A 27,463-nucleotide genomic window follows, 5' to 3' on the forward strand; every position below is an offset into this window, starting at 1 on the left:
CATAGTTATCTTTAAATCAGTAGATAGAATAGGGTTTAAGCTTGTTATAGATAAGTAAAAGAAAATAGATTTTAATTCTAGTAAAAAACTGTATTTGTTTTAGCGTTGTAAAAATGAAGTGAGAAATGCTCACTACACATCTTGGACTTTAAGTGTAAAAAATCATTGGTGTTGATTCAAAGTTAAAAATTACCTACTCTTTGCATATCTATTGTAAGCTATGATCCTAATCTATCAATTACTTGAAAGAAAAACCAATTTCAGCAACAGAGTGAAAAGTTATCAACAAATGAGCAGTTGGTGTGTACAACTGTGCATGCCAAGCATGCCTACAACCGATTCAAAGAATTAAATAGTGAAGTACAAATTGGGTTTTCAACTTTTGCAAATCTCAGGCATAAGAATTGTAAATTGTTGACTAGTTCAGGGACACATAATGTGTGTGTGTACATATGTACTATTCATGAAAATGTTAATTTGATTATTCACAACTTAAAGAAATTAGAAGATTTGCGCCATGATTCGGTATCTGTAAACTTATTTATCTCAAAAATGATTGCAATTTAAGAATAAAAATGGAATAGAAGTTGAATGGCATTTCCTCGCAACATCGCATGGTTAAGACCAATGTGATGCTACAGGGGGAACACTGAAACATATGGCTACCAGAGCTAGTCTAGCTAGAGAACGTGAACATCCCATCAAAAATTCAAAGGAACTATACGATTGGGCTCAGAAGCGAAACGAGGATCAGCTGACTCAAATTTTATTTTGTTAACCAACTACTGAAGAATATGAATCTAATAAACAAGAGCTTAACGAACAATACTCAAGAGCTATAATCATTCAAGGAACTCAAAAATACCAGTCATTTATTCCTATATCTGAAAGACAAATAGAAGCCCCATCCGGAAGCCTGGGAAAGATCCGTCCTCTCCTTCAAGTTACCGACCCATCAGCCTTCTCTCGGGGTTATCTAAGCTGTTCGAAAGAGCTCCTAGCATATGTCGATGAAAACAACTTGTTGCTCGAAGAACAGTTTGGGTTCCGTAAAGGTCACCCGACTGTTCACCAGCTGACTCGGGTGACAAACATTCTCAAACGGAACATTCTTTTTCGCATATTAAGCTTATTGCTTATCGCGTTCTAAATGCACTTCCACAGTTATGAATTGAGAGCTTTCGATGTCAATACCAATGCATGAATTTGTATATTGCGTGGCAAGCAAAATGATACTCTATGCCCAGGGAAGTCGAGAAACCCGAAAGATTCCCTCGACCGGACCAAGAATCGAACCCGCCACCTCAAGCTTGGTAATGCCGTGCCTTTACTGACTAGGCTATGAGGCCCCAAACGGAACATATCTGTATCCAAAACATCTGCCATAGCATTGTTGGACGTTGAAAAAGCGATGGCCTGGTCTACAAATTACAGCGATACGGTCTTCCAATATGCCGACTCTCCCTGATGGTGGATCGTTGTCTCTGTTCGCAGATGACACATCCATCATCTATAAGGATAGGGTCATCGGAGCTCTAACCGGCAAACTTTTAAGAGGACTGATTATTTCAACAGCTGGAAGATCCGTATAAACGTGGTGAAGACCCAGGACATCATATTTCCTCATTCCAAATCTCCCAGACTTGTTCGGTCTGAGATTAATAAGATTAACTTTAACGGCACAGTGGTAGAATGGTCCAAAGAGATAGTCTACTTCGGCCTTACACTCGACAGCAAGCTGCTGTCAAAAAAACAAAACAAAATGCAACATCCTGATGAGATCCCTATATCCGCTCATCAATAGGAGATCCACTCTGTCCCTGAAAAACAAGCTTGCCGTCTACAAGCACATCATACTTCCGGTATGCCAATCTGGGAGAGTTGCGCCAAATGCCATCACCTTAAACTCCAAAGGATCCGGAACAAGATGCGTAGATGGTGATTTTTTTTATAAACAAACTAAAGGTGCTCCTATGGGCAATCCGCTTTCCCCATTTTTATGTGAATTGTTCATGGCTAACCTAGAAAATATTCTGCAGGATAGGAATTTGTTGCCCAAGTGTTGGTATAGGTACGTGGATGACATTTTTAGCATTGTAAAAAGTGAATATTTATCAAAAAATTTGGAGGCCATTAGCAGCGTTCACAAGGACGGCAAACTCCTCTTCTTAGATCTTCTCATCGTCAGGGAATCGCCTTCGTTCTATTTCGAAATCTATAGGAAACCAACAAAACAAATAGAGTAATACTAAGCTCTTCAAACCATTCCCATCAACACAAAATAGCCGCTTTTCACCACATGGTGCACAGGATGCAAACTCTTCCTTTTAGCGATACAGGCAAATCAAAGGAAACAGCAAACATTTTTGAAATCGCTAGACTTAATGGGTATCAAGAAAAAAAAAACAATTCAATACAATAACAATAATCGATAAAAGAACAAGGGACCATTTTAGGCGTACTTTGACAACTCTTACACCAGTAACTGAGGGTTTAAACGGGTAGCAGTAGTCGACAAAAACATTACCAAACCATTGAGTTCGAAGTTTAGAAGTTTTGGCCTAGATCTAGTATTCAGTAGCATGACAAATCAGCTGAATTCATTGTTTTTTTTTTTTTTTTTTTGTTAATTACTTTATTTGTACAGGCTCAATCGAATAAACTTTACAGAGCCAAGTTATCATTTTCTTTATACATTATGAATGTCTTAAATCTAAAATTAAAGGATTGGAACCGATTACTCGCGGTCTTCTCGAGGTTATTGGATGACAATTGTTTGGATCGGGAGAGGGAAAAGAAGATTTGGAATATGATTCTAAAATTTCACTATTTCTAAAACATATACTTAATCCTATCGACGTTATATCAACTCTGTAATTATACAATTATTACAGAAACAAATCTACAAAAAAAATACACACACACATACAAAACACAAACTAAACACAAGGTTAATCAAACTTACAATCTATGGTTAATATTCTTCAAGAAAACATATATGAGTTGCATAAACTCCAGATCGCGTCTAGCCAAAATATCCCGAACTGGAACATTAGGTTGTCTACCTCGAGCCCGAAGGGAATCGTACAACTCGGATCTGACTCCACGGTGCTCAGCACATGACCAAATAATGTGATCTGCGTCCTGATAACCTTGTCCACATTCACAGAGATTACTGTCCCCCAGCCCAACACGGAACAAGTGAGCGCTTAGTGAATAGTGATTGGACATGAGGCGAGACATCACACGAATGAAGTCTCGACCCACCTCCAAACCTTTGAACCAAGGACACTTCGACACCTTAGGGATAATTGAATACAACCATCGTCCCAAACTCCCTTCACTCCATTTATTTTGCCAGCTGGCGAGTGACTGTTGACGATAAATGAAGAAAAATTCGTCGTAGGCGATTTGTCGATCGTAAATATCGCCTTCCATAGCGCCCACCTTTGCAAGCGAGTCCGCCTTCTCATTGCCCGCAATCGAGCAATGAGATGGGACCCATACAAAGGTGATGACAAAAGATCTTAAAGATAAAGCACTTAGAAGCTCTCGTATTTTCATGAGAAAATACGAGGAGTGCTTTACCGGCCTCATGGAGCGAATAGCCTCGACAGAACTGAGACTATCCGTAAAAATAAAATAATGATCTGGTGCAAGTGAGGCGATCGTTTCTAGCGTATAATGTATTGCCGCCAGTTCAGCAACATATACGGAACAAGGAGCTTGAAGCATTCGAGAGGCGCTATGAAATTCGTTAAAAATACCAAAACCAGCGGACGCCTCTATTAGTGATCCATCTGTGAAGAACGATCTTGCGGAATCAACTTGGCCAAACTTTGCAGCGAAAATTGACGGAGCAATCATGGAACGATGATGCTCTGGGATTCCGCGAATCTCTTGCGTCATCGATAAATCAAAATGAACAGAATTGTCGAAGTCGGAGAAGCAAACACGATAGGGATTATGCTGCGAAGGGCTGACATCCTGTGTTATGTACACGTAGTACAATGACATAAAACGAGTTTGAGGGTTTAGCTCAAGAAGCTTCTCAAAGTTTGCAATCACCAGTGGGTTCATAATTTCACAACCGGTGAGGAGCCTGAGGGATAATTCCGAAAACCGATCAGAGAGTGGCAACATGCCCGCTAACACTTCGAGACTCATCGTATGAGTCGAGTGCATGCATCCTAATGCAATACGAAGACAGCGATACTGAATCCGTTCCAGTTTGATGATGTGCGTTTTAGCCGCCGACTGGAAGCAAAAACTACCGTACTCTAAAACCGATAAAATCGTTGTCCGGTACAACGTTAGAAGATCTTGCGGATGGGCTCCCCACCACGTTCCGGTAATTGTTCGGAGAAAATTGATCCTTTGTTGGCATTTCCGCTTCAGATACTCAATGTGGGATCTCCAGGTGCATTTTGAATCGAACCAGACCCCAAGATATTTGAAAGACATGGAATGAGTGATCGGCTTACCCAAAAGTTGAAGCTTCGGTTGTGCTGGGCTATGCTTCCTAGAAAAAACGACCAACTCAGTTTTCTCCGTGGAGAATTCGATACCTAGCTGGATAGCCCAAGTAGACAAATTGTCTAAGGTATCCTGTAAGGGTCCTTGCAGGTCGGCTTCTCTTGGTCCTGTCATAGACACTACTCCGTCATCTGCAAGTTGTCTCAACGTGCAGTTGTCCCTTAGACAATTGTCAATTTCTCTGACGTAGAAATTATACAGAAGGGGGCTTAAACATGAGCCCTGGGGGAGACCCATGTAGCTAAATCGTGAAGCTGTAGAGTTTCCATGAGAAAAGCTCATATGTTTCTCTGACAGCAAATTGTACAAAAAGTTATTAATTAATGGAGAAAGGCCACAAGCGTGGAGTTTGTCTGAAAGGACTTCAACCGATACTGAATCAAAAGCCCCCTTAATATCCAAGAAGACAGAAGCCATTTGCTCTTTTTTAGCAAAAGCCAACTGGATTTCTGTGGAAAGCAACGCGAGACAGTCGTTCGTTCCCTTGCCCCTACGGAAACCAAATTGAGTATCTGAGAGTAGGTGGTTCAACTCAAGCCATTTGTTCAGGCGAAAAAGGATCATTTTCTCCAACAATTTTCGAATACACGATAGCATCGCAATGGGACGATACGAGTTGTGATTTGACGCGGGTTTTCCAGGCTTTTTAATGGCTATAACTCTCACCCGCCTCCAATCATCCGGAACAATATTTAGCTCCAGAAACTGACCAAACAAGTTCAACATGCGCCTCTTAGCGACGTCTGGGAGGTTCTTCAACAAGTTGAACTTGATTCTATCAGCCCCCGGAGCCGAATTGCCACACGAAAGGAGCGCGAGTGAGAGCTCCAGCATTGAAAAAGGCTGGCTGATCTCGTCTACAGAATTCGTCGTTTCGCGAGGAATCATCTGTGCCGGCACAGAATCAGGACATACTTTTCGCGCGAACTTGAGAATCCAACTATCCGAGTACTCCTCGCTCTCGTTGTTTGAAGACCGGTTACGCATCCTTCGCGCCGTGTTCCAAAGCGCATTCATCGACGTTTCGCGCGATAAACCGTCCACGAATTGCCGCCAGTATCCGCGTTTCTTGGCTTTGATGAGGCTCTTGACTTCGCGTTCAAGAGCCGAGTACGCTTCGAAATGTACGGGTGTTCCACGTTTCCGGAAAAGCTTAAACGCGTCGGACTTTTTACGATAAACCTCAGTGCATTGCTGGTCCCACCAAGGGGAAGGAGGTTTCCTACGGAAAGACGTTCCTGGAACCGGCCGAGTTTGAGCTTGAAGCGCGCTGTCCAAGATCAGATTGGAGAGGAAGTTATATTCCTCCAACGGTGGAAGCCCTTCTACCGACGTTAGGGCATCTTCTATCACATTCTTGAACTTTGTCGCGCACAACAATCGTCTATTACCGACGATATGTGCTTGTACCGCAACCACTCAGTATCGGTCGATGTGAACAAACACAACTCGTCTCTGTTCTACTGTTGTGTATTGAGAACGCTTGCGCAAAAAGACTAAGGGAGGGAAACGGATTCGAAACTCATATGTCATTAGCCAAATACATCCGTAGACCATAGGTCCACCGTTGTATAATTGGCAATGCACCCGTGTACTGAATGGGAATTGTGGGTTCGAATCCCACCGGTGCCCTTAGATTTTTTCGCAAATTTTCTCACACGCACGTCTCTTGCCGATGATATGTGCTAACCTCTCAGTATCTTCTAACTGTCGCATATAACGAATAAAAATTGACTTTCAGTCGCTAACCTAAATCGTTTTCTAGTTGTTTATAAGACGATTGAAAAGTGATGTTTTAATGCCATTTTGGAGTTTTAAGGTCACTTTTCCATTGGTGCCATTTTTATTTCATTTGTTATTTTAAGGCAGTTATATTCGAAACTGGAATTTTAAAATGAAAATGGCATCATTTGGACCACCAGCGAAACTGTTCAGTCATGCATTTCTTTAGCTAGAAATCATTCGCATGGTAGACCCCTACCACACCACCATAATTTTAAAGCAACTATTTTTCTGCAGGCAATCTCGCACTTGCTCTTGCATTTTCCGCCCCATTATAAACCAGGACGCAGTGCACTTTGCATAAATTGACATTTTGTAGAACAGTAAGGAAATATGCCACAACACAATGCGCCTACCAACAATTGCTGCATTTCATAACGACCGGAGTCCTTCGCTCTACACTTTGAGAGCTCATTTGCTGTAGTTGCATCATGCAAACGCATTTTGTAACGCAGATCATATTCAACGGCAGGAATTAACTCCTGTCTACTACTGTTGCAGCTACAGTTACAAACATAAACGAAGAAAGTACTCCACATGATTAGCGACGGCGGTCGGTAGTTGGCCTTGGTACCAAACACCATGACACAATGAAGGTTCGAGGCCCCATCGATTTACTCCTTGTGGCGTGTGCTCTATGGCTTTTTGAAGGATACCAAATTTAAATTATTAGCTACTCGAAGGCAACGCGGCAGTAAATGACTAACAGTTAACCTTTTGAGCGAACGGGTGTTGCTATCATTGCTTCAAGGGACAGACCTTTCGTCGCTTGAGATAGGCAAAAGACGATACTTGAGTGTTGTATTTACAGTAGCAGTAGCGTCACGTTTGCTTTACGACCGCATGTTCAGTACCAATTTCAGCCGTGGGTGGGAGCTTTCTCCACTCTTTCACTCTGCATAACAGGTAGGCAGGCAAAGCTCGAAAGGTATCACGATTTGTACCATCACCAACGGTTTGAACTACCATCATTAGGTCATTACTGCCGAGTTGTGTTATTGTGTCACTGTTGCTGAGGTATTGTTTGGAAGGAAGAAAAGATGCATCACACGCGCGCGCTCACCAGTTCAGTCTGTCAAGTCATCCACCCACTCATACACTCTGGGTGAGTGTTACTGCCCTGCCCGCACTGCTTTCGGAGCCTCTGCCTCTGGAGTGTTACTGCCCTCTTTGTCACATGTAGCGTCTCGGGTGCACAGCAGTGGATGATGAATGCGGATGCGAGGGGTGCAGAAATTAACATGAATATTCCACTTTTCACCTTGTGTACCCTTGTGTGAGACGGTTTACCCGTCCTATTTTATAAACCAGCGACAACTAGGAATTAGCTTGGTTTCTTTGTGTACAATGATGACTTGTTGGAAAAGGTTTAAACAAAATTTTCCAGGCCAGTTGATGTGATTGAATTTCCCACTTTTTCGAAACCCGTAATTCGACTAAAGTTTATGGGAAGTAGTTGAACAGGGTAAGGCGTGTGTAGGAGATGTTTGTCAACAGTTACATGACTAGAGCAATGAGTCACATTCAACTAGAAAGTGTAAGATTCTCGTTCGATTTTGTAAGGAAAATATGCTAAAACTGTAATGAATGCAGATTTTATGTTTACTTTTCGGAAGTTGTTTGTTAAATTCATGTTAAAGACTGGAACGCGCAAAAATTGGTCAACAAAAAATCGTTTCTTTCAGTCAAAATTCATATCACAAAAACCTTCTTATTTTTCTTTTGGTAGTTCAATTCATATATTTAAAGGAAAAAATGTTCGTTTATTCTTTTGGTTTGCCAAATCCGAACTGCCGTTCCTTCCGCTTAACCCCTTCCATTAAATTTTGCACAGCCGAACGCCAGTTAGATTTAAACTGCTGCTCGTTTTCCATGGATTTATTAGTTTTTTTTTAGATTCCGTTAGACCAAGGCCCAGAGTTTTGGGCTGTTGGGAGGGTTGTGGTCTTTGGGTACCACAACCACGTTGTTCGCATCGTACCACTCGATTGTATTTTTCCCATAGTGGCAGCTCGCCAAGTCCGGCCAGAACAGCACAGGTCTATTATGTTGCTTTAGAAATGGTAGCAGCCGCTTTTTCAGACACTCCTGGACGTAGATCTCTTGATTGATAGTTGCCGTAGTAATGAAAATGCCGCTTTATAGACCACACGTGCATATGGCCTGCCAGGCGAGATATTTTTTCGGGAACTGATAGTTTGATGGTTTTGAAAATTTCAGCCACCTTCTCTTTTCCTGATGCGGTATAAAACTTCTGTCCCGGAAGCTGATTGAAATCCGCCTTCACATAAGTTTCGTCGTCCATTACGACACAGTCGAACTTTGTGAGCAGATTCGTATACAGCTTTCGGGACCGCTGCTTTGCCGACGTGTTTTGTTTGTAATCTCGGTTCGCCACCTTCACCTTCTTAAACGTCGACAACTCGGCTCGTTTCTTGGCCCGCTGTACAGTTTAGGATTCTGCTTATATTTCACCGCCACCTTCTTTGTCGTCGCTGCCACGTCCGGATTGCGATTTCCGCCGTTTCCAGGCTTCCTGGCGGTCGACAGACGCTCCCTGAACACTTTTAAAACGGTCGATTTGGCCACATCCAGCAATCTTGCCAACTTGGCGTGTGAGAACGTCGGATTCTCTTGCTGCGCGAGCAAAATTTTGACACGCTGCTCCTCTTGGTTGGACGTCATTTTGAAAACTGGAGAGCAAACGGTGAAAACTCATCATAGCAACCATTGTATATACACTCAACTTCCAAATACACATTTCAGGTTTTTTTATGCATTATTAATAGAAATACACCAATTTGAAGTTGATCAATTTTTGCGCGGTCCAGACTTTAGTCCGTTTTTCGATTATGCAGTGACCGGCACAAAAAAAAAAGATTAATCCACAATAAATGTAAACATTTAAACAAAACTTTTTCGATTGATATTTTTATTGTAGAATTTCAAATTAATAAGTTTTATGTTAAAAAGCATTTTAATTAGTATGACACAAAAAAAAAAGATCCAAACCAAAACAAATGACTAATAGTCAATGTGGCCTCCCTTCGCTTCGATGACCAACTGCAACCGCTTGTGTAATTTTGTTTAGCGTGTATTTTTTTTTTGGAAATGGGAGTCCATTTACCTACAACTTTGCCTCAGACGTTATTTCAATTAAAGGGTGTCCCACATCAAATTGCATACCGGAAAAAAAAACTCTGTAGAAAATTACCTAGTTGACCGATCTTTTTCAAACTTTCAGGCAATAAAATATAACCCATTAGTAAGCTTTTGGTATATTTATTTCATTCAACTTCAATACCATAACCGTACGCTCGCACCTTACGCTTAACTCCACTAAGTAGGTTCTGTACAACATTTGGCTGCAGCTTCTTCTGTACGGAAACCTCCTTTTCCACCGTATTTTGCCGTTCGTCATGATTTGGAGCCTTCTGCTCTTTGTACGTATGAAATCCCTCCCGGTCCTTGGCTCTCTGAACGAAAAACTTGGACAGATTCAACTTTTTGGCCACATCCCTGATCGAAGCATTGGGATTCCGCTTAAACGCTTTCACGACACACTGGTGATCCTGATCACTAATAGAACATCCATTCTGACCGCATTTCTCCTTCCGTTCGATGCTCAGAGTTTCGTAGTAACGTTTAATCACACGACTCACCGTTGACTGCACGATTCCGAGTGGTTTTCCGATGTCCAAAATCAATTCGCGACAGTGTAAACAATGCACTAAACTACTTCTACCCAAATTTCTAAGAGAAAATACCCAATAGGTAATTTTTTACAGCGTTTTTTCCGTGATGCAATTTGATGTGGGACACCCTTTAAATGAGCTGTTTTCATGAACAATATCGAATGTGCCATTTTGAAAAATATAGCCGTGGGTCAAAATGGCCAAATTCCAGCACAAACTTGGTTCATTGCCCTTATTGTACATTATGCGAAGATTCATAGAATTCTGAGAGGTAAAATCTAAAAATTGTTTATTTTCTCGCTTCTTGTCTTGCAACTGCTCTATGGCGACTTCCACACACTTAGAAATAAACTATTTTTACAAGAGATGTAATCCATCTTTGACGTTAATCATACAACGCAAAAAAATATGTCATGTAAAACCAAGTGTTCCGAAATTGAAACGACTAAAAGTGCGTTTGATTGTATTGAATTTCTTGTTTCTTTCAACTGATTCTTATGTCATACCCGCTTGCATGTGTCGGCCTCAGGGCACCGAAATTTACATGACTTTTTCGAAGTATGTAATTTGCAAAAACCTTCAGATACCATACAATGTATTCCGGAAATACCCACATTCTAGGGTATCTGTTTCTGTTACTCTTTTGAAACCGAAAGTCGTGATCTTCTCTTCTTTTTCCTGGCTATCCGAGGCCTCAAGTCATCATATTTGATTCTAAAATTACGTTGGGCATCTATTTCGGCATCTACATGTTGCCTACGTTCCGTACATACCCATATTATCACCTATCTAATACTGGAAGCTCCCATTTTGTATTCCATATTGGCGTGGGGCATCAATTTACTACCACCCCTATTCTGTATTTCGTTTCGAACGAAATTCTCATACAAAAAAATATTTTTTTTGTATGAGAATTTCGTTCGAAACGAAATACAGAATAGGGGTGTACATCTATTCGTCATCTTCGTTCCGAAATTACAAAGGTGTCTCACGTTTGACATCTTGGATTCCAAAATATTGTCAGGTTTGGATTTTTGGTCTCTACTTCTCTGTCCCGTTCCCGGTCTCAGGTATGAGCCAAATTAAGCAAGCCTGAATATTTTACAAACCAATGCACATTCTCTTTCTGTTACCCATACATTTTCCCATACTAACTTTAAAATTCTCGCGCATACAGTGATGCAAAATATCATGACACTCACTCGACACTCGTCAACGCATCAACAGACTATCGCTGACAGAACGTTTTGTAGAGGTAGAGCCATGATAAACAACAATCACCAGTAATGGTCGCTGCTGATGATGTAAAGCACAACGAAAACAGTGAAGACTTCTGCAGTACGATGATGAGAAAAGAAAATGAAAACGATGCTTACGCATACCAAGTTCGTCTCGGCATGCGTGACAGCGTGACTGTGTGAGCTACAAACAAAGCGGGTAAAATTAAACAGAAGCTGTTGGGCTCTCACTCACTCACCAACACACTCAAATAAGCACAAAACAGAAATTGCTTCAAAACGAGCACTGATGAGTATCGTGATTGTCGGGAATGACCAGATCGGTAATGGATCACCACCGAAGACGACATTCACCAGTTGCTTTTTACTTCTTTCGTCAACTTGATGGAGTGGAGGCACCATATTCGAAGCGGTTCCTAAATCGACGCACTCAATAATGTTCGATTATATTAAATCATTATTTTTGAAATGTTACATCTGCAAATTTTAGTTCCAGTGCCCTAGGATATTCAAAGATTCAAAGATTTTAAAAATAGTTATCTTGTCAAAATCGAGATACGATCAAAAATAAACGAATGCGTCATCATTAGGAACGCGCCAACTATGGTGCTGACACGGTACCATCAGTCGTTTAACGATCGTGATTGTTATAGGTCACAACTCTGCTTGCAAATCCAAATAGCATACAAATTAGTTCAAATTTAGCATAGTTATTGGGGATAGTGCTTCCTATTCGGGACATACATTACAGAGAATTTTATACAAAATTACCTTTCCCGATTCCCTAGGCTGAGATAGGATAACTATGAAAGAACTGTGTTTTCATAGAGGGCATAAATTTTAAATTATTACTAATAATCACCCACACAAAACGGGACACCGTGTACAGAAAATTTGATTTATATGTATATATTTACCTGAGTGAGTCTAAAGAATCTTCCAAGAGAAATTGGAAGAAGTTTTTGACAGAACATATAGGAAGTCAACTCCATGGGTAACCAGATGAACTTCCGTTAGTTTTTTTTTCCTTGATTTGTTTTCCGTCGATCTTGTTTTCCGTGCTGAGCACCAATGCTACCGACGCCAGAGAGGCAGCTCCCACACCTGGACCCTACCTATCGACCCAGCAACTCATGGACCGGGGACCATGAACCGAAGGAAGGCGTGATCAGAGATGTTATGCCTCAGAACATCCCGGCGGCGCCGACTGGGATTGAACCCAGGCCAGCTGGGGTGAGAGGTAATCACGCATACCACTACACCACCGGCGCCGCTTAAACTTCCGTTAGAAGCAGTGGCGTTTCCTTAACCTCAATCTACCTGTGCACCAACTCGCAAAACAAAAACAATTATCTAAATATTGCTTGCAATGGATAGATATCGAGTAAACTAGAAGATCATGTGTATTTTTCAACCGAATCGAGTATGAATATGGAATTAAATCTGGTTTTAAGAGTTAGTGCACAGGTAAAAAGTGAGGTTACGGGACGCCACTGGTTGGAAGTCGGATGAAATTTCAGGGCCACACCTATCTTCTGTAGGAAATTTCGAGAAACTTCTGGGAGAAGTCAGAAGACACTGGGGGAGATAAATAGAAGCACATTCAAATCTGATGAATCGTTCGAGAGAAGTTAAAGACAATTCCAAGAAAAAAAGAAGGATTTCTAAGAAGCCTGGAGAAACTTCCTGAGAAAACAGAAAGAAAATTCCTATGAATGTGGAAGAATCTTAGGGATCCAATATGGTCTAGCAGATGCCAGATAAAAATTCTTAAGAAAGTTAGAAGAAACTTCCAGGAGTAATCGATGGAATCTTTCAGGGGAAGTCAGAAGCAGGCTTGGTGGAGCCTCACTCGCGAGTTTGAAATGAGCCGAGCATAGCATTTTTCTGTAGTAGAATGCCTACTGCCAAATCATTCCACTGAGCTTAAGAGCTTGTGAGCGAAGGGGGATAAAATGAGAGTGAGGTTTGCTGCCATTCATGTTCATGTTTTCTGTCACACACTCTTAAGACCGGCGCACAATGCATACGTTTTCGGGTTATTTGACAGATAATGCATGGGCTAACTGTAAAAAATCCTGAAAACGTATCCATTGTGCGCCGGCCTTTACTCTCACTCTGGGTGAACTCTGAGCTTCTTGCGTCGAACAAAAAAGTCATCCGGAGTCTCGAAAAGCGCCCCTCACGTCAAATCATCCTCTCGCTGAAGTTCTCTCGAGGAGTTTTTGTTTACTTCTTCCATATTCCTGTCGCCACTAGAAATACTCAGAGGGAGAGATAAGCGGAAGGAATGTTTTGAGCCAAATGAACTGTCAAAATCTGAGCCAATCGAACATTCCCATTAGAATTTTTCTTATTCTTACTAGATTAAATTTGAGAGTATTACAATCGAACAGAAATTCAATCACCTCTATGTTTCGTGTGTTTCTCAAATTCAACTAGTTTTTTGAATAAAAAAAACAATATTCTAACTCTATTCATTAATTGATTTTAGTTGGTTAATTAATGGCACAAAGAAATGTGCAAAATATTGCGATGTGATCAATTATTAATTTGCACGTAAATCGAATCAAAAGTAACAGTCATGTGAAATGCTAGCTTCTAGCAAGGGTTGCAAGATTATTTAGGTACAAATCCCTGCTGCCGAATTGTATTTTGTTTTCTCCGCCCATCTCTCCCTCTGAGTATTTCTAGTCGCCACTCACTCGAGGTGAGGGCTGGCTAAACTCGCAGGATATGAGTGTTTTAAAACCTCCAGTGAGTTCGAGGAGTTTCAGCAAGCCTGGTCAGAAGTAACTTCCGTAGAAAAATTGGCGTTATCGTGACAGAAAAGTGTCTCAAGTGACACCCATAATCGCTTCAATCACGTGACAGTCCAGTGTAGTTACGGCTTTAATAGACCCCCTGTACGATACTCTTGTAGGGAGTCAAAATCATCAATTAATTTCGCGAGAAATTAAAAAAAAAATGCTTGCGGGGAAGTTGGATTAAGTTTTCCGAGAAATTTGGCAGAACATTTTGGAGAAAATTTAAACCAACTACTTGGAGAAAAAAAATATTCTGTGTGAAATCAGATTAAAATTTTGGGAGAAGCCGGAAAAACTTTCGGGGAAGCCAAAAACAGTTTTGGAAGAAATTTCCCGAGAAAATCAGGATCAATAATTTTCGGGAGAAGTTTTTTTCCTTGATTTGTTTTCCTGAATGCTTTCGACGTCAGGGAGGCAGCTCACCACCTGGACCCTACCTATCGACCCATTGTAGCACGCCGAAAATCGTTCAGAGACGATTGGCGTTCTACTACTAAAAATGTTCAAACTCCACAAAGAAACACCCAGGGACTACCGTTCCGCACTCGATTTAATAAAACGAGCGATTTAAGCGCCACCTCTAATGAGGACCGCCCCCCGCCAATGTGTGTTTGCCCGGTTTGAGACCTAACCTCAGGTAGGTTCAGTTCGTTCCTTGAAAAGGATCGGAAACGGTCCGGCTGTCCCCAAATTCACTCTCATTAGTCAGACTCACTGCACTCGAACGACCATATTTCCTAACTTTACCCTCACCGAACGGTTAGCAAAGCTTTCCTTCAAAGCTTTATTTTATCATCATCGGAGTTCCCATCATTTACACCAGAGGCGACTCCGTCGCGAAAGAGTGATTTGCCCTTCACACCAAAATTAACAAAAATAGTCGATTCAAATTGTGAACTCTAACCGCACGGAACGAAATCTTTCAGGATGCTAATTACCATGATACAAACAGCGGGAGAGGGAGGGTACTAACTTTTATATTAATCAAATAATTCAAAAAAAAAAATCATTTTAATTCACAATAATTTCAACATATAGGGGAAATGACGGCTTTGGCATGCCAGACTATTTTCGGCAACCCAAATTGAAACACTATTTTCACTGGATTTTCTTACGAAAACACTTCGCTGAATGCATGCAAACGATTCTTTATGCTTTCAGCTTCAATTTGACTATATTTTTACCACTTAGAAAAAGCAATCTAGCAAGGTTTTCTTGAAAACACACGCACAACAAATTGTAGCTGATTTCGAGTTGCCGATAATAGAACAGCAGATTTACATGCAGTTTGAATGGAACGGTTGCCGAAGAAAAACTGGTTGCCGACAATACTCGCTCTCACTAGAGAAGATTGGAGCTTTGTAAAAGCGTTTGAAAACAGTTTCTGACAATTCTTTCGACTGAAATTGTTAGAGCAGCTGGCAGCAAAAGATTGTAAACAAACCAATACTGCATATGTGTGCGTTCCTTATAGAAAAAGGCTATAGAAAGAAGGTAAGAATACGTAAATTCCCCTATGAGATTTACTAGGTGCTATTTATATCTCATGAACCTAACTTTCATGGAAAATACAGTCCTCAACAATGTTTTTTTTTTCCGGTGGCCAAGGCCTTTCACATGCAGAACAGGTTAGTTGCGAATGCTCCCGTTACGCGGCTTTATTGCATATGTGATATTTACTATGTGCTTTATCACAAAATCCTGACTTACTAGGAAAATACAGTCTTCTACATAGTTGGTAAGCTAACCAGGTCATTTCAAATGATGGACAATAAGTTTGGAACCTACTCACTACACGGCTTTAGTGTACGTAAGAGCTTGTGCATGTATCATATCTCAAGACTTTATCATTCTAGGAAATAACTGTTCACTGCAAAGTTGTCCAAAAAATATATGAAAACACCCATTCACGGATATTACATATGTTGTCGCAAGCGTGATTGACCACTTTCATGGATAATCCGGATCGTCTGGACAACCTGTTTGTGGCCTCCAGGGTGCATAATTTGGCCTTAATGCCAAATTCAATCAGAAAACACATCAACAAGTGCTTGCGCAGAAAAAAAACATGGAGCTCTAGGATCAGTTTCATGAATTGACCACTTTTACGGATGTTCGGGATCTCAAAGAAGATCAATATGATGCATATTCTGGACACAAATGAATGCGCAAAACAATCATTCAGCTGTAGGATCAGTTTAACTAATTTACTTCTTTTACGGATGTTCCGGATCTTCCGGAGGATCAGTCTGTGATCTCCAGGGTTCATATTCTGGCCACAATGTGAAATTAATTTTAAAAACACATCAACAAGTGTGTTCGTAAAAAAACCATGGAACTCTAGAACCAGTTTAATGAATTGACCACTTTTACGCATGTTCCGGATCTTTCAATGGACCAGCCTTAGCCCTCCAGGGTACATATTTGGGCCAACACCCCATATTTTTCTTAAAACTCACTAATAAGTGCATCCGTTCAAAACTGCGCAGCTCTAACTCCAATTTCATGAATTTTCCAGTTTTACGGATGTTCCGAATCGTACAGAGGACCATTCTGCGTCCCGTTGGAAGACAAACTGTACCAAAAGGAGGATAATTAACAGCTTCCCCGAAGAAACCAGGAAGTTATTTCTTCATATAACTTTAAAATCAGAGTTTATCAGAGTTTTATTGAATATATAAATTTAGTTCCATTCATTTTCGACCGACCATGAAGTGTAATCCAACTAGTAACATTGATCCGTGTTCATAATAAATCTAAACTAACTAACTTATCCACGTTCAATTTCTTCGATTATTTCTTCCCTTATTCGCTCGCCAGGTACCGCAGGACGAAGGAATGTTCCTTATGTACCTAGCTGCGCTTTGCTACTGCCAGAGTTGTTGCGGTAGAGAGATGACGTTTGTGATTCCTTATGTATCATCCACTGCTTTGTTCTTATCTATACGGCAATGATGTGCGGTAGCTACGAAGAGAAGATTTGTGCAGTTCAAAGTTGTATACAATCATTGAACGCGTTATTCGGTGACCTGTTGAGATCGTTTTTTTTTTGTATTAAACTAGGGGCAAGCCAGCTGTACTCAAAGTTAATATTTTTGCTCAGAGTAAATTTGAGTAACTCATAATTACTCAAAAAGGATCAAAGTAGTCTGGCCTTATATCCATCAACAAATACAAACTACAGTGTAAATCAACATTATGTGCTTTGAAGAGTTTTGAATCTCCAATTGAAGAACATCTTCGATATCCTTTGCCTTAACCTTCATCCACTCTATAATGGCTGCACCAATCCCAGATTATTTTTGACTTCGTGCATTGCTTGATCCGATGTTGATTAGAATAAGACAAACCACATTTTTCACAATTAGTCTATGCATAGCCAATATAGTAAAGCTTAAAGCGACTATAATAGAAAGAAAAAAAAAAAGAAAAAAAAGCTTGAGTTTTTCCTTATTTGGAACAAGATTGTTTACAAAAACGAACATTTTCGCACGATCTTGAAGAGGCAGAAAGTTAAAACTTAAGTTCTCCCATACGGTTACCCAATCAAAAAGGAGGAGGAGAATTAGAATTATTTTATTATATTCTTGTTATAAATCGTTATTTAAACTATTGAAACCATTAACAGCATGAATCACACTGATAAGCGGAATCTAAGAACTTTGCTTTATGTAAAGGCAAACAAGGTAAAAAATGCCATCTCCGAAGATGGCCTAACATGAAAAATGTATCCGTATCACCCGGCAAGACGTGATTTATGAGGCTTAATGTGCTTGGAAAAGCAGAGGTTCTGCATTTCAACACATTACAAATTTCAGCATCTAGGATAAACATGAATATGTATAGAATTCAAGATGGATGGGAGCTATATTTGGTTTGATCGAAACATACAATTTTAAATATGACTATACGATGACAATATATTGCTTTTTCTATTAATCTCGGCTCGAAGTTAGTGGCAAATAGAATTGCTTATAGTTAATATTTCTGAAAATCATGACAACCAACAACCAAATTAATACAAGGATTATTTTTCTAGAATATACTTCTCTGAATGCCCACGTTCTGCATTAATAGAACTATGAGGTTGCTGCCTCAAAGTTCTGCCCTATTTCTTGGGAATTCAGACAAAAGTCAGAGAATACTATTACAAAGCAATAGTCGTAGCTTTCGTACCTCTCGAAGATTCCAACTGCGGTCAATTTAACCAAAAATGCACTTCAGCAAATTGTTCATATCTTGAATCTGCACAACGTAGACCGATAACAGGCTGCACTAGATTCGGATGAAAACGGCGTACAAAGGATTGGCACGGAGAAGTAGGAAGGTCATGGGATCTGTGGATGGTTATCCAGTGTAAACCACCTTTTGATCTCTTTATTTATACAGGTATTCAAATAAGACGCCCATATTTATCAGGATTCACCATTCAATAATGCGAAGCAGCAGAATTTAGAAATATTTATCACAGTAGAACGTCTTTGTTTGACAGTTCGGGAATAAACACAAAAAGGTTGCTGTGTTACCATGCATCGCATGTTGAGCAACTCGAGTTACTCAGAGTTGCTCAAAATTAACTCGAATATTACTCACAATCAAAAGCTGTCTTGCCCCCAGGTATTAAACCATCGTTCTTCGTTTCGTTTATTCATCTGGTGCTACAAAACTGAGGCAAAGGTGTCTGACACTTCACTAATTTGTGAATATATATTCATGAACAGTTACGAACCTGACACACGGTAGTTCAATGGCATGTTGACAGATTTCCAAACACTGAGAAACTTGTTGTAGTAGTTTGATGAACGTGCCAGCGGAAGTCAAAAGAAGCTATCGGAGAAGCCAGAAGGACTTAATTGTAATCAGATGAAAATATATTGGAAAATTTAAAGAGACTTCTTGCAAAATTCGGAAATATTTTCTGGGACAAAAGAAACTCCAGCAAGTAGGCGTTAAAAAAAATCCAGAAGAAGTCGGATGAAATGATATGTTTTCCATTGAACTTGTTTTCCGTACTAAGTACCAATGCTACCGACGCCAGGGAGGCAGCTCCCACACCTGGATCCTACAATATCGACCCATCAAACTCATGGACCGGGGAGTAACGGCTTTACTTCCCTTTCGAAGGTAGGCGTGATCAGAGATGTTATGCCTCAGAAAATCCCGACGGCGCCGGCTGGGATTGAAACCAAACCCTTTGGAGTGAGAAGAAGTCACGCTTACCAATACACCACCGGCGCCGCTGTATCTCCCTTCTCGTCATTCGATTTGTCCATTGAACCTAATAAACCTTGACAGTCGACCTTGTCCTTTTGATCTTTTTTCATACAATCTCGTCCACTTACTTCTATGCCCACCAGTCTTCACGGTACAACATGAGTGCGATGTACACGTTAGTTTTTGCACTCGCTTGTGCTCCCATTCTATGTTCGGCTATGTTCAAGCCCATTTGTACACAAGTTTGAACGCAAGTACAATGAACAAGTGCAAACATCAGCTCGCACCGCGGCTCGCACCAATGTTCAAACTCATGTGCAAACGCAAAAGCTCAGAAGAAGAAGCGAATATAGAATGTGGGGAACAAGCGTGTGCAAAAAACTAACGTGTACCTCGCACACATTTTGTATCGTGAAGACTACTCATAAGAAGAAGTTAGGCTTGAGCAATTTCATAAAACTTTCAGTCTTTCGTTTGCAGTTTACTGACAGCGAGTGGTGTAGTGTGATATTAAGTTACATGTGAATTCGTAATCATGAACGGTATGTCATAATTATATTTTGTGATGTTAATATGCATTGCAATTTTTCACTGAAAATACACAACATAGGCAAAATAAAAAAATGCATCCCTCTAATGCTCTGTTCGGACTACGGAGTAGTCTTGTAACATGTTACAAGGTTATAGTGATGACATTTTTCTTGTTGATAATTATTATAACAACCTTGTAACATATTATAGATGAGTTAAATGATGTATTTTGTTTAAAGCCAGATTTTGGCCACTTCCCCGTTCTCTAGGGCACTATATAGCATTTTGTGTGCATACTACAAAACAAATAAAGATTTTTTCGTATTATTAATCAGCAGCTAATTCACAATGTTCGCAATAGTCTGAAGTTTAAAGCAATCATTTGTTTATTCCCTGAATACTAGGTAATACGCCTAATGTTAATCTCAGAACACATTATTTTCATTACAATGAGAAAGATAATGTGTGTCTATGCAAATTTCCTGGATGCACCGGGAGACTCAAAAATGTATTGAGCAGTTTGAAAAGGCATTTGGCTCAAATACATCCAGAAACCGCTGCAAAAATTGGAATCACAGGCTACAAACGCATAAAACCCGACCAACCGATCTCCTCGCCATCTCCAGCAAAGCGTTTGAAAACCGTATCTGTTCAAGTGGATCCTGTTGAATTCCATTGTGGATTAATTGAAATGGCGACTATCAATTCGATTTCTTTCAATTTCTTCAACTCGCATGCTTGTCGCGCTACAATTGGACCACTAGCTAAGAGCTTAAACATTCCCGTCTATGGTGAAGCAATCGCTTCAAGTATCCCTGCTATCGCCAATATCATCAGGGGCATGATTGCGAATGAGTTGAAGATTTTTTTTGTTTGGAAATAGATGGAGCTGTGCGGCACAACCGAAAGATTTTCGGGATTAACGCTCGAATACTTCATGGTGGAAAAGTCTCCACTCGCACATTATCGATGATGGAGATAACCGATAAGCAAACTGCTCAGAACCTGAAAAACACCATTGAAGAAGTATTGAAATCATACAGCACTGATGTCACGCATGTTTATGCTTGCACAGCTGATAACGGAAAAAATGTACAAAAGTGTGGGCAAGAATTGAATAAATCGCAACAAGTGGCACTCAATTCCATTGAGCACGAACAAGCCAGTGATGATGAAAACGATGATGAAGAAGACGATAATGAATGTCACACTGGTGAAGTTGACGAAATGTTGGAGGCCGTTGAGAACATTGTTCTTAGCGGTAAAGAATCCTGTATTGCTACACTAAAATGCGCAGCCCATACTATTAATCTGGTTGTAAATGATGCTGTGGATAAGGAATGCGACATTCTTAAAAAAGTCCGAAAAATTGTTAAAGCGTGCCGGAAAGTTGGATACAAGCCATTTTTCGAAATTGAGAAGTTTCCGCTGCCCAAAATAGATGTGGAAACGAGATGGGGCTCTCTATATGAAATGATCAACTCGTTACATAGCAGAAAAGCATTTTTCGAGGATATTGGTCAAAAGTTTGAAGAATTGCACGTAACAGCGGATGACTGGACCTACATTGAAGAGTTCACCGCAGCATTCGAACCGCTGTTTGTTCTAACAAAAGCTCTGCAAGCGAATGATTTGATTCTAGGAGACGTTTTCAAGCTCCTAAAGATATGTCAACTAAAGCTCAGTAAGATCCCTGCTGCCAATAGATTTTCAGAAAGTCTTAAACAAGCACTACAGGGTAGAGCTATACGTATGATGGATAATGATGCCTTCCGTGCGGCTTTGCTATTCGACCAACGCTGGTGCTTTATCGACTCGCCATATGTTTCAATGGATGAAAGGCTGAAGGCGATCGTAAGTATAATTAAATATTTATGCAGTTTTTTTAAACGATAGATAATTTATATTTTTGACTAGATATGGTGCAATGTAAAACAAAATGTCTTTGATCACCGGGATAATTTAGATTAGCCTAGTTTTATTATAATGGGTGTTCAATAAAAAATGAGAATGTCTTCAGTGCCGTCCAGCGCTCTTGTGAGAGCATTGCGACTAAGTCGCGTCGTACGGCTGACCAGGGCCCCTTCTTCCAATATTCATTGACGTTTTTTGAAGAATAAACATTATGTTATTCAAAAAATACTGAATTCGTTGAAAAAAAAATTTTTTTTGCTGCTATGTGACTGAAAAAATTCTCATTTTTTATTGAACACCCGTTAAATTGAAGAAACAGCATGCACTTTGAACAGTTTAAAAGTCGTTTAAATTTTTAATAGCCGTTACACGTTAGAAATCAATTAAATCAAGTGGTGTTGAGTACTTCGCACTGATGAAGTCTGCAAGTAGTAAACGAAATACGCGTATCTGTCAAAATATAAGCAATTATAAAGGAATTTAAAGGAAATAAACCAACCCACTCAAAGCTCTTCATAAAGACATTCCGTTAAGAGGTTCGACAAATTCAAAGGATTAAATCAACGTATTTTTTGTTAACTGAATAAAGTTTTTACAAGTTTGGAATAACTTTTCTTAATTGAATTTTTCACAAGTTTTTAAACTTTAACCGGACAGTTCCGTAGTTTTAAAATTACCGAACATTGGAGGCTTGCATTAGTGTGTGTAGAGCAACAGAATACGTGCACATAATTAATGAAGTCAGTTAATTATGTTAGTACATAGACAAAATTACATTGTATGATTAATTTTGCACAAAAGATTGAATATACTTTTTTTTGTATCAAAAAGGAAATTAAACTTAAGAAATTTACAATATTCTTCGATTATATTATCTTAAAATTTATTTTCAAATTATCTAGGAACACATGCTGAAAGTTGCCAACATATTGAAGACTTTCAAAAAGAAATCTTCAATTCAACAGCAATCAGAACTGCCAGAATGTCTCGCTGCTACCAAGTCAAGCGATGACGATTTTGAAACCATGCTTGAAGAAGAATGTCAGCGTGCGTCAACATCCAAGCTTAATCCTTCTGAGATCGACTTAAAAGTCAAACTTCTTGATCTGGCAAATTCTAAAACGCGGCTCCCATCCAGCACCGATATATTAAAGTACTGGGAGGCTCGGCGTTATGATGATGAACAGATATACGACCTCGCTATGATAGCTTTATCCGCATCAGCAACAGAGGTGTCGGTAGAGCGGTGTTTCTCTGGAATAAAACTTCTACTGGAACAACACCGACTCCGCATGTCACCCAGTATGCTTAATGATCTGATGATAATTCGATTCAATAAGGATCTTTTGGAACCAGCCATGGAAAAATACCGCCAGAATGATGCAGTTTAAAAACCAAGTGTTAAGATTATTCATGAAATTGTATTTGGATCTATGTTTCCTTTTGTTTTGAATTTATGAATTTATGTTTTTGACTAATTTTGTTTGCTTTTCATAATTTTATAATAAATAATAAACAAACTATTTTATCAGTATACTTCGAAAAAATCGCAACTTGAAAAAGTACCACGACAACCTTGCAGAAAACAGTAATTTCCCAAAAAGCCAGGGTACCAAGATATGAAACATGATCAATCACATATGCGCGCACCGCGCAGTTAATGAATTCACAACTTATATGTCCACCATCGAATAGACCTTAGTCACCTGAACAACTGTGCTGAAACAGGTATCTTCTGTTCGACCAAATTCGTAACATTTTCCAAGCAGAAATCAATTAAGGGGGGAAATACAAGTTACACGTCAAAAACTCGACGATTTTCGGAATTTTTTTGTGAGCAAATGAAACTTCGCAAACGTTTGGGGTTTTTTTGCATTAAATTGCTTAAATCTTTCTCTACATTTGAGATTTGTTTCATTGGTGTGTAATCTCTGTGGCTCCTTGGGGTCACATCGGAAGGGGATTGGTAATTGGCGGGCGTTCTAGAGACCTGAAAAATGAACAAAACATACTTTTATCAATTGAACCTTATTCAGAAAAGATTTTTGTTCTATGTGAACCTTTAAAACCCAAAAAAAAACGAAAAAAAAAATTAGAAAAAAATATCTAAAAACAAAAAAAGTTTGTTTTTTTCCACTTTAGGCAGACCGGAAAATTATTAATTGTTAATTTTTTCATGACATCACATGGTGACGAAAAGGGAGGGGTGTTGATTTACCCAACATTTTGCGTGACGTACTTAATGCATGGAAGTGCCCACCCTTTTGCGCGCCAGAAAATTTGCAACATTTTGGCGTAAAGCGAAGCTGCAACATGCACACTGCTGGCGCGCAAAAGGGCGAGCACGTCTGTCTGAAAATTTTGCTCCGTGCACAACCCCGTGTGTAAACCAGTGTTTAAGCTCATGTTTAAACTCGTGTACAAACATCTGCGCATACACTTGCGAACAACATTGATACACCAGAGTGTATTGTGTGAAATGTACATGGGTTTAAGATTGCACGCAAGTTCAAACTAAACATTCGCTTGGATTTTTGTACACAAGCTCAGCATGGTACATGTTTTCGTGAAGACTGCTGAAAATTTTGCTCCGTGCACAACCCCGTGTGTAAACCAGTGTTTAAGCTCATGTTTAAACTCGTGTACAAACATCTGCGCATACACTTGCGAACAACATTGATACACCAGAGTGTATTGTGTGAAATGTACATGGGTTTAAGATTGCACGCAAGTTCAAACTAAACATTCGCTTGGATTTTTGTACACAAGCTCAGCATGGTACATGTTTTCGTGAAGACTGATGCCCACCAAAGTCGAGAAAATTTTCTTCAACCGAACCAGGAATCGAACCTGGTTATAGATGACTACCTCCTTTTAAAATAAATTGGAAATTTATCTAAATCGAATGTCAATTGAAGCCGTTATGAGAGAACCGTATGTAATTTTTTGTTGTGAAAGTATTCAGGTTCAGGTTCCGATATTAAATGGGCTAACCGGGATTCTAATCAGTACTGCAACGTGATTTCAACTGATGTGAAACAGGCAGAAATTTCACGTTAAAACCGTTTATGCGACAATCTTCAAGAACCTAAATAATGCACGGTCCTGCTCTCTGGAACTATATATAACTCCGCAAAACTTTGCCCAAGAGTCCAAGTAATATAATTTCATTAATCCCCACTTCGCTTGCGAAACTTTTCCGCACTCCAACTCCAACTAATGCAGCAGTATCAGCGCCAGCACCAAGACCGTTCATCTGACCTACATCCCCACGGGTGCCAAATCGTGAATCTCGATAGAGTAATTTATTGTTCTCTTCCTGCATAGACACAGAAAGTACACCAGTAGTGTGGAAGACCGCTAGCTCAAAGGCCTCTGGCAAGGACCAAGCACAGGGTCGCCGCAGCAGCTTCCCGTCAGACAGTTCAGCGCGACATTTCTTCTTCTTCTTTTCTCCTCCTTCCCTTCCACCACTGTGAGTGAGATATACGGTATTGTTACTACTATAACTTTGCGCTGACTATCGTGCACATAAATAAAGTGAGCCAGGAAAAACTCACTCCGGGTATTACGAGTCCTGCGCTAGTGACGAGAAAAAAAGAACTAAGAAACGACCAACGAATCAAACGACTCTCCGGAGATTTTCACTTCATTTATTGTCCTGGGCTTACCGCATGGTCGGCCGCTCCGGTCGGGAAAACCATGCATTATCTATCCTATATGTATAGGTAGGCATTAGCGTGTGTTGTGTGTCCACATGCAAGTGCCCGGCCACATATGGTTGCGTGTTACGGTTCGGTTTTTCTCACCAACTAAACGAAAAAGAAAAACAAATCTAAGCAGATTTAACCGACGGAGAATGGATTGTAATTATATTGCGGATTATTGTGATTGGGATTGTGTGTTTTGTGGGTGGGTCAGGATTTTTCGGTTGCTTTATTACGGGTTGTGGTTTTCTGGGTATCTGCCATCGAGTTTCAGCTGACCTTTGAGTATCTCAATTATTAAAGCAATGTTTATTTAATTCTCTAATTACAGGACATCGATAACCTGATGGCCGAGGGAAACAAGTCCCGAACGGTGGCGGCCACCAACATGAACTCGGAATCGTCTCGTTCGCATGCAGTCTTCACGGTGGTGCTCACGCAGACTCTGATCGACACGCTGTCCGGTGTGACGGGCGAGAAGGTGTCCCGTGTCTCGTTGGTCGATTTGGCCGGTAGTGAGCGGGCGGTGAAAACTGGTGCCGTCGGAGAACGGTTGAAGGAGGGTTCGAACATCAACAAGAGTTTGACCACGTTGGGATTGGTGATATCGAAACTGGCCGACCAGGCCAGTGGGAGTCGTAACAAGGACAAATTCGTTCCCTATCGAGACTCGGTGTTGACGTGGTTGCTGAAGGATAATTTGGGTGGAAATTCCAAGACGGTGATGGTGGCAACACTTTCACCGGCAGCGGATAACTACGAAGAGACGCTGTCGACGCTGCGGTATGCGGATCGGGCGAAGAGAATCGTCAATCATGCCGTGGTTAACGAGGATCCAAATGCCCGAATTATTCGTGAACTCAGGAGGGAGGTTGAGACGTTGAGAGAGATGTTGAAGCATGCAACTGGAGCAAGTATTGGCGATATGAAACGGGGAGACATCCACGATAAGCTGGCGGAAAGTGAGAATCTGATGAAGCAAATCTCGCAGACTTGGGAGGAGAAGTTAGAGAAGACGGAACAGATTCAGAGCGAACGACAACAGGCGCTGGAGAAGATGGGAATCAGTGTTCAGGATAGTGGTATCAAAGTGGAGAAGAACAAGTACTATTTGGTTAACTTGAATGCCGATCCTTCGTTGAACGAACTGCTCGTGTACTATTTGAAGAATTATACCCTGATTGGTGGTAGAAGCAATGACAACAACAAGCAGCCGGATATCCAGCTCCTCGGATTGGGCATCCAGCCGGAGCACTGTCTCATCACAATCGAAGACGGTGAACTGTTCATGGAACCGATCGAGAACGCACGCTGCTGCGTCAATGGTTCCGTCGTGACGGACAAAACCTCCCTGAACCACGGTGATCGTATCCTGTGGGGAAATCATCACTTCTTCCGAGTAAACTGTCCAAAGTCCAACAACAACAACAATAACCTAACGTCCGAACCTCAAACACCTGCTCAACATTTGGACTACTACTACGCTCAAGAAGAACTGATGCAGAACGAATTTAGTAATAATCCGATCCAGGCAGCCATCTCCCGGCTGGAGAAGCAACACGAAGAGGACAAACAGGTGGCGCTGGAGAAGCAACGCCAGGAGTACGAGAAGCAGTTCCAGCAGCTGCGGAACATACTGTCCCCGACGACGCCGTACGCTCCCTACGCTCCGTACGATCCATTCCGTCTAGGTGAGTTGGGGTTTTTTTAGGAAGGGATTGAAAATAATGTAACGTGGGTGGTATGCAGTTACCCGGGGAGAAATCTTCCAGAGCTGGCAAGGATAGTCCATGTTTCGAACTTTAATAATAGTCGAGTAGGTAGGGTTTTTGATCTAATTTCCGTCCTACTAGGCACAACCCACGCTTTACCTCTCTTTCTTGAACGGGTTTTAACAATAGATAAAATGTTTCTATCAATGATTACTTCAAAAATGTATTCCACTTTTCATAAGTACCGTTGAATTTGATAAAGAACCAAATATTGTTGAGATATTGTTAAAAATCTAACACTGCTTCTTGATTCCAAATTCGTCCTAG

At 40.5% G+C, this 27,463-nt stretch overlaps 2 protein-coding genes across 7 annotated transcripts in view; both read left to right on the plus strand.

The window, feature by feature from the left end:
- Positions 1-27,463, plus strand: part of Khc-73 (Kinesin heavy chain 73) — a 116,354-nt gene that overhangs the window by 70,425 nt on the left and 18,466 nt on the right. For all 6 annotated transcript variants that reach the window (XM_065236863.1, XM_065236868.1, XM_065236864.1 and 3 more), the window contains one exon: positions 25,756-27,115. In XM_065236863.1, coding sequence (XP_065092935.1) covers positions 25,756-27,115 — 1,360 coding nt within the window. The remainder of the gene's footprint in view (positions 1-25,755; positions 27,116-27,463) is intronic.
- Positions 20,706-23,108, plus strand: LOC135713785 (uncharacterized). Its single transcript, XM_065237019.1, has 2 exons — positions 20,706-21,657; positions 22,620-23,108. Exons 1-2 carry the CDS (start codon positions 20,773-20,775, stop codon positions 23,106-23,108), a joined length of 1,374 nt encoding a protein of 457 aa, XP_065093091.1. The 5' UTR covers positions 20,706-20,772.

The sequence above is a fragment of the Ochlerotatus camptorhynchus genome, unplaced genomic scaffold (assembly GCF_037179485.1).
Source record: "Ochlerotatus camptorhynchus isolate MF236.1 unplaced genomic scaffold, CSIRO-AGI_Acam_v1.1 ptg000577l, whole genome shotgun sequence".
In the NCBI taxonomy this organism is placed as follows: Eukaryota; Metazoa; Arthropoda; class Insecta; order Diptera; family Culicidae; genus Ochlerotatus; species Ochlerotatus camptorhynchus.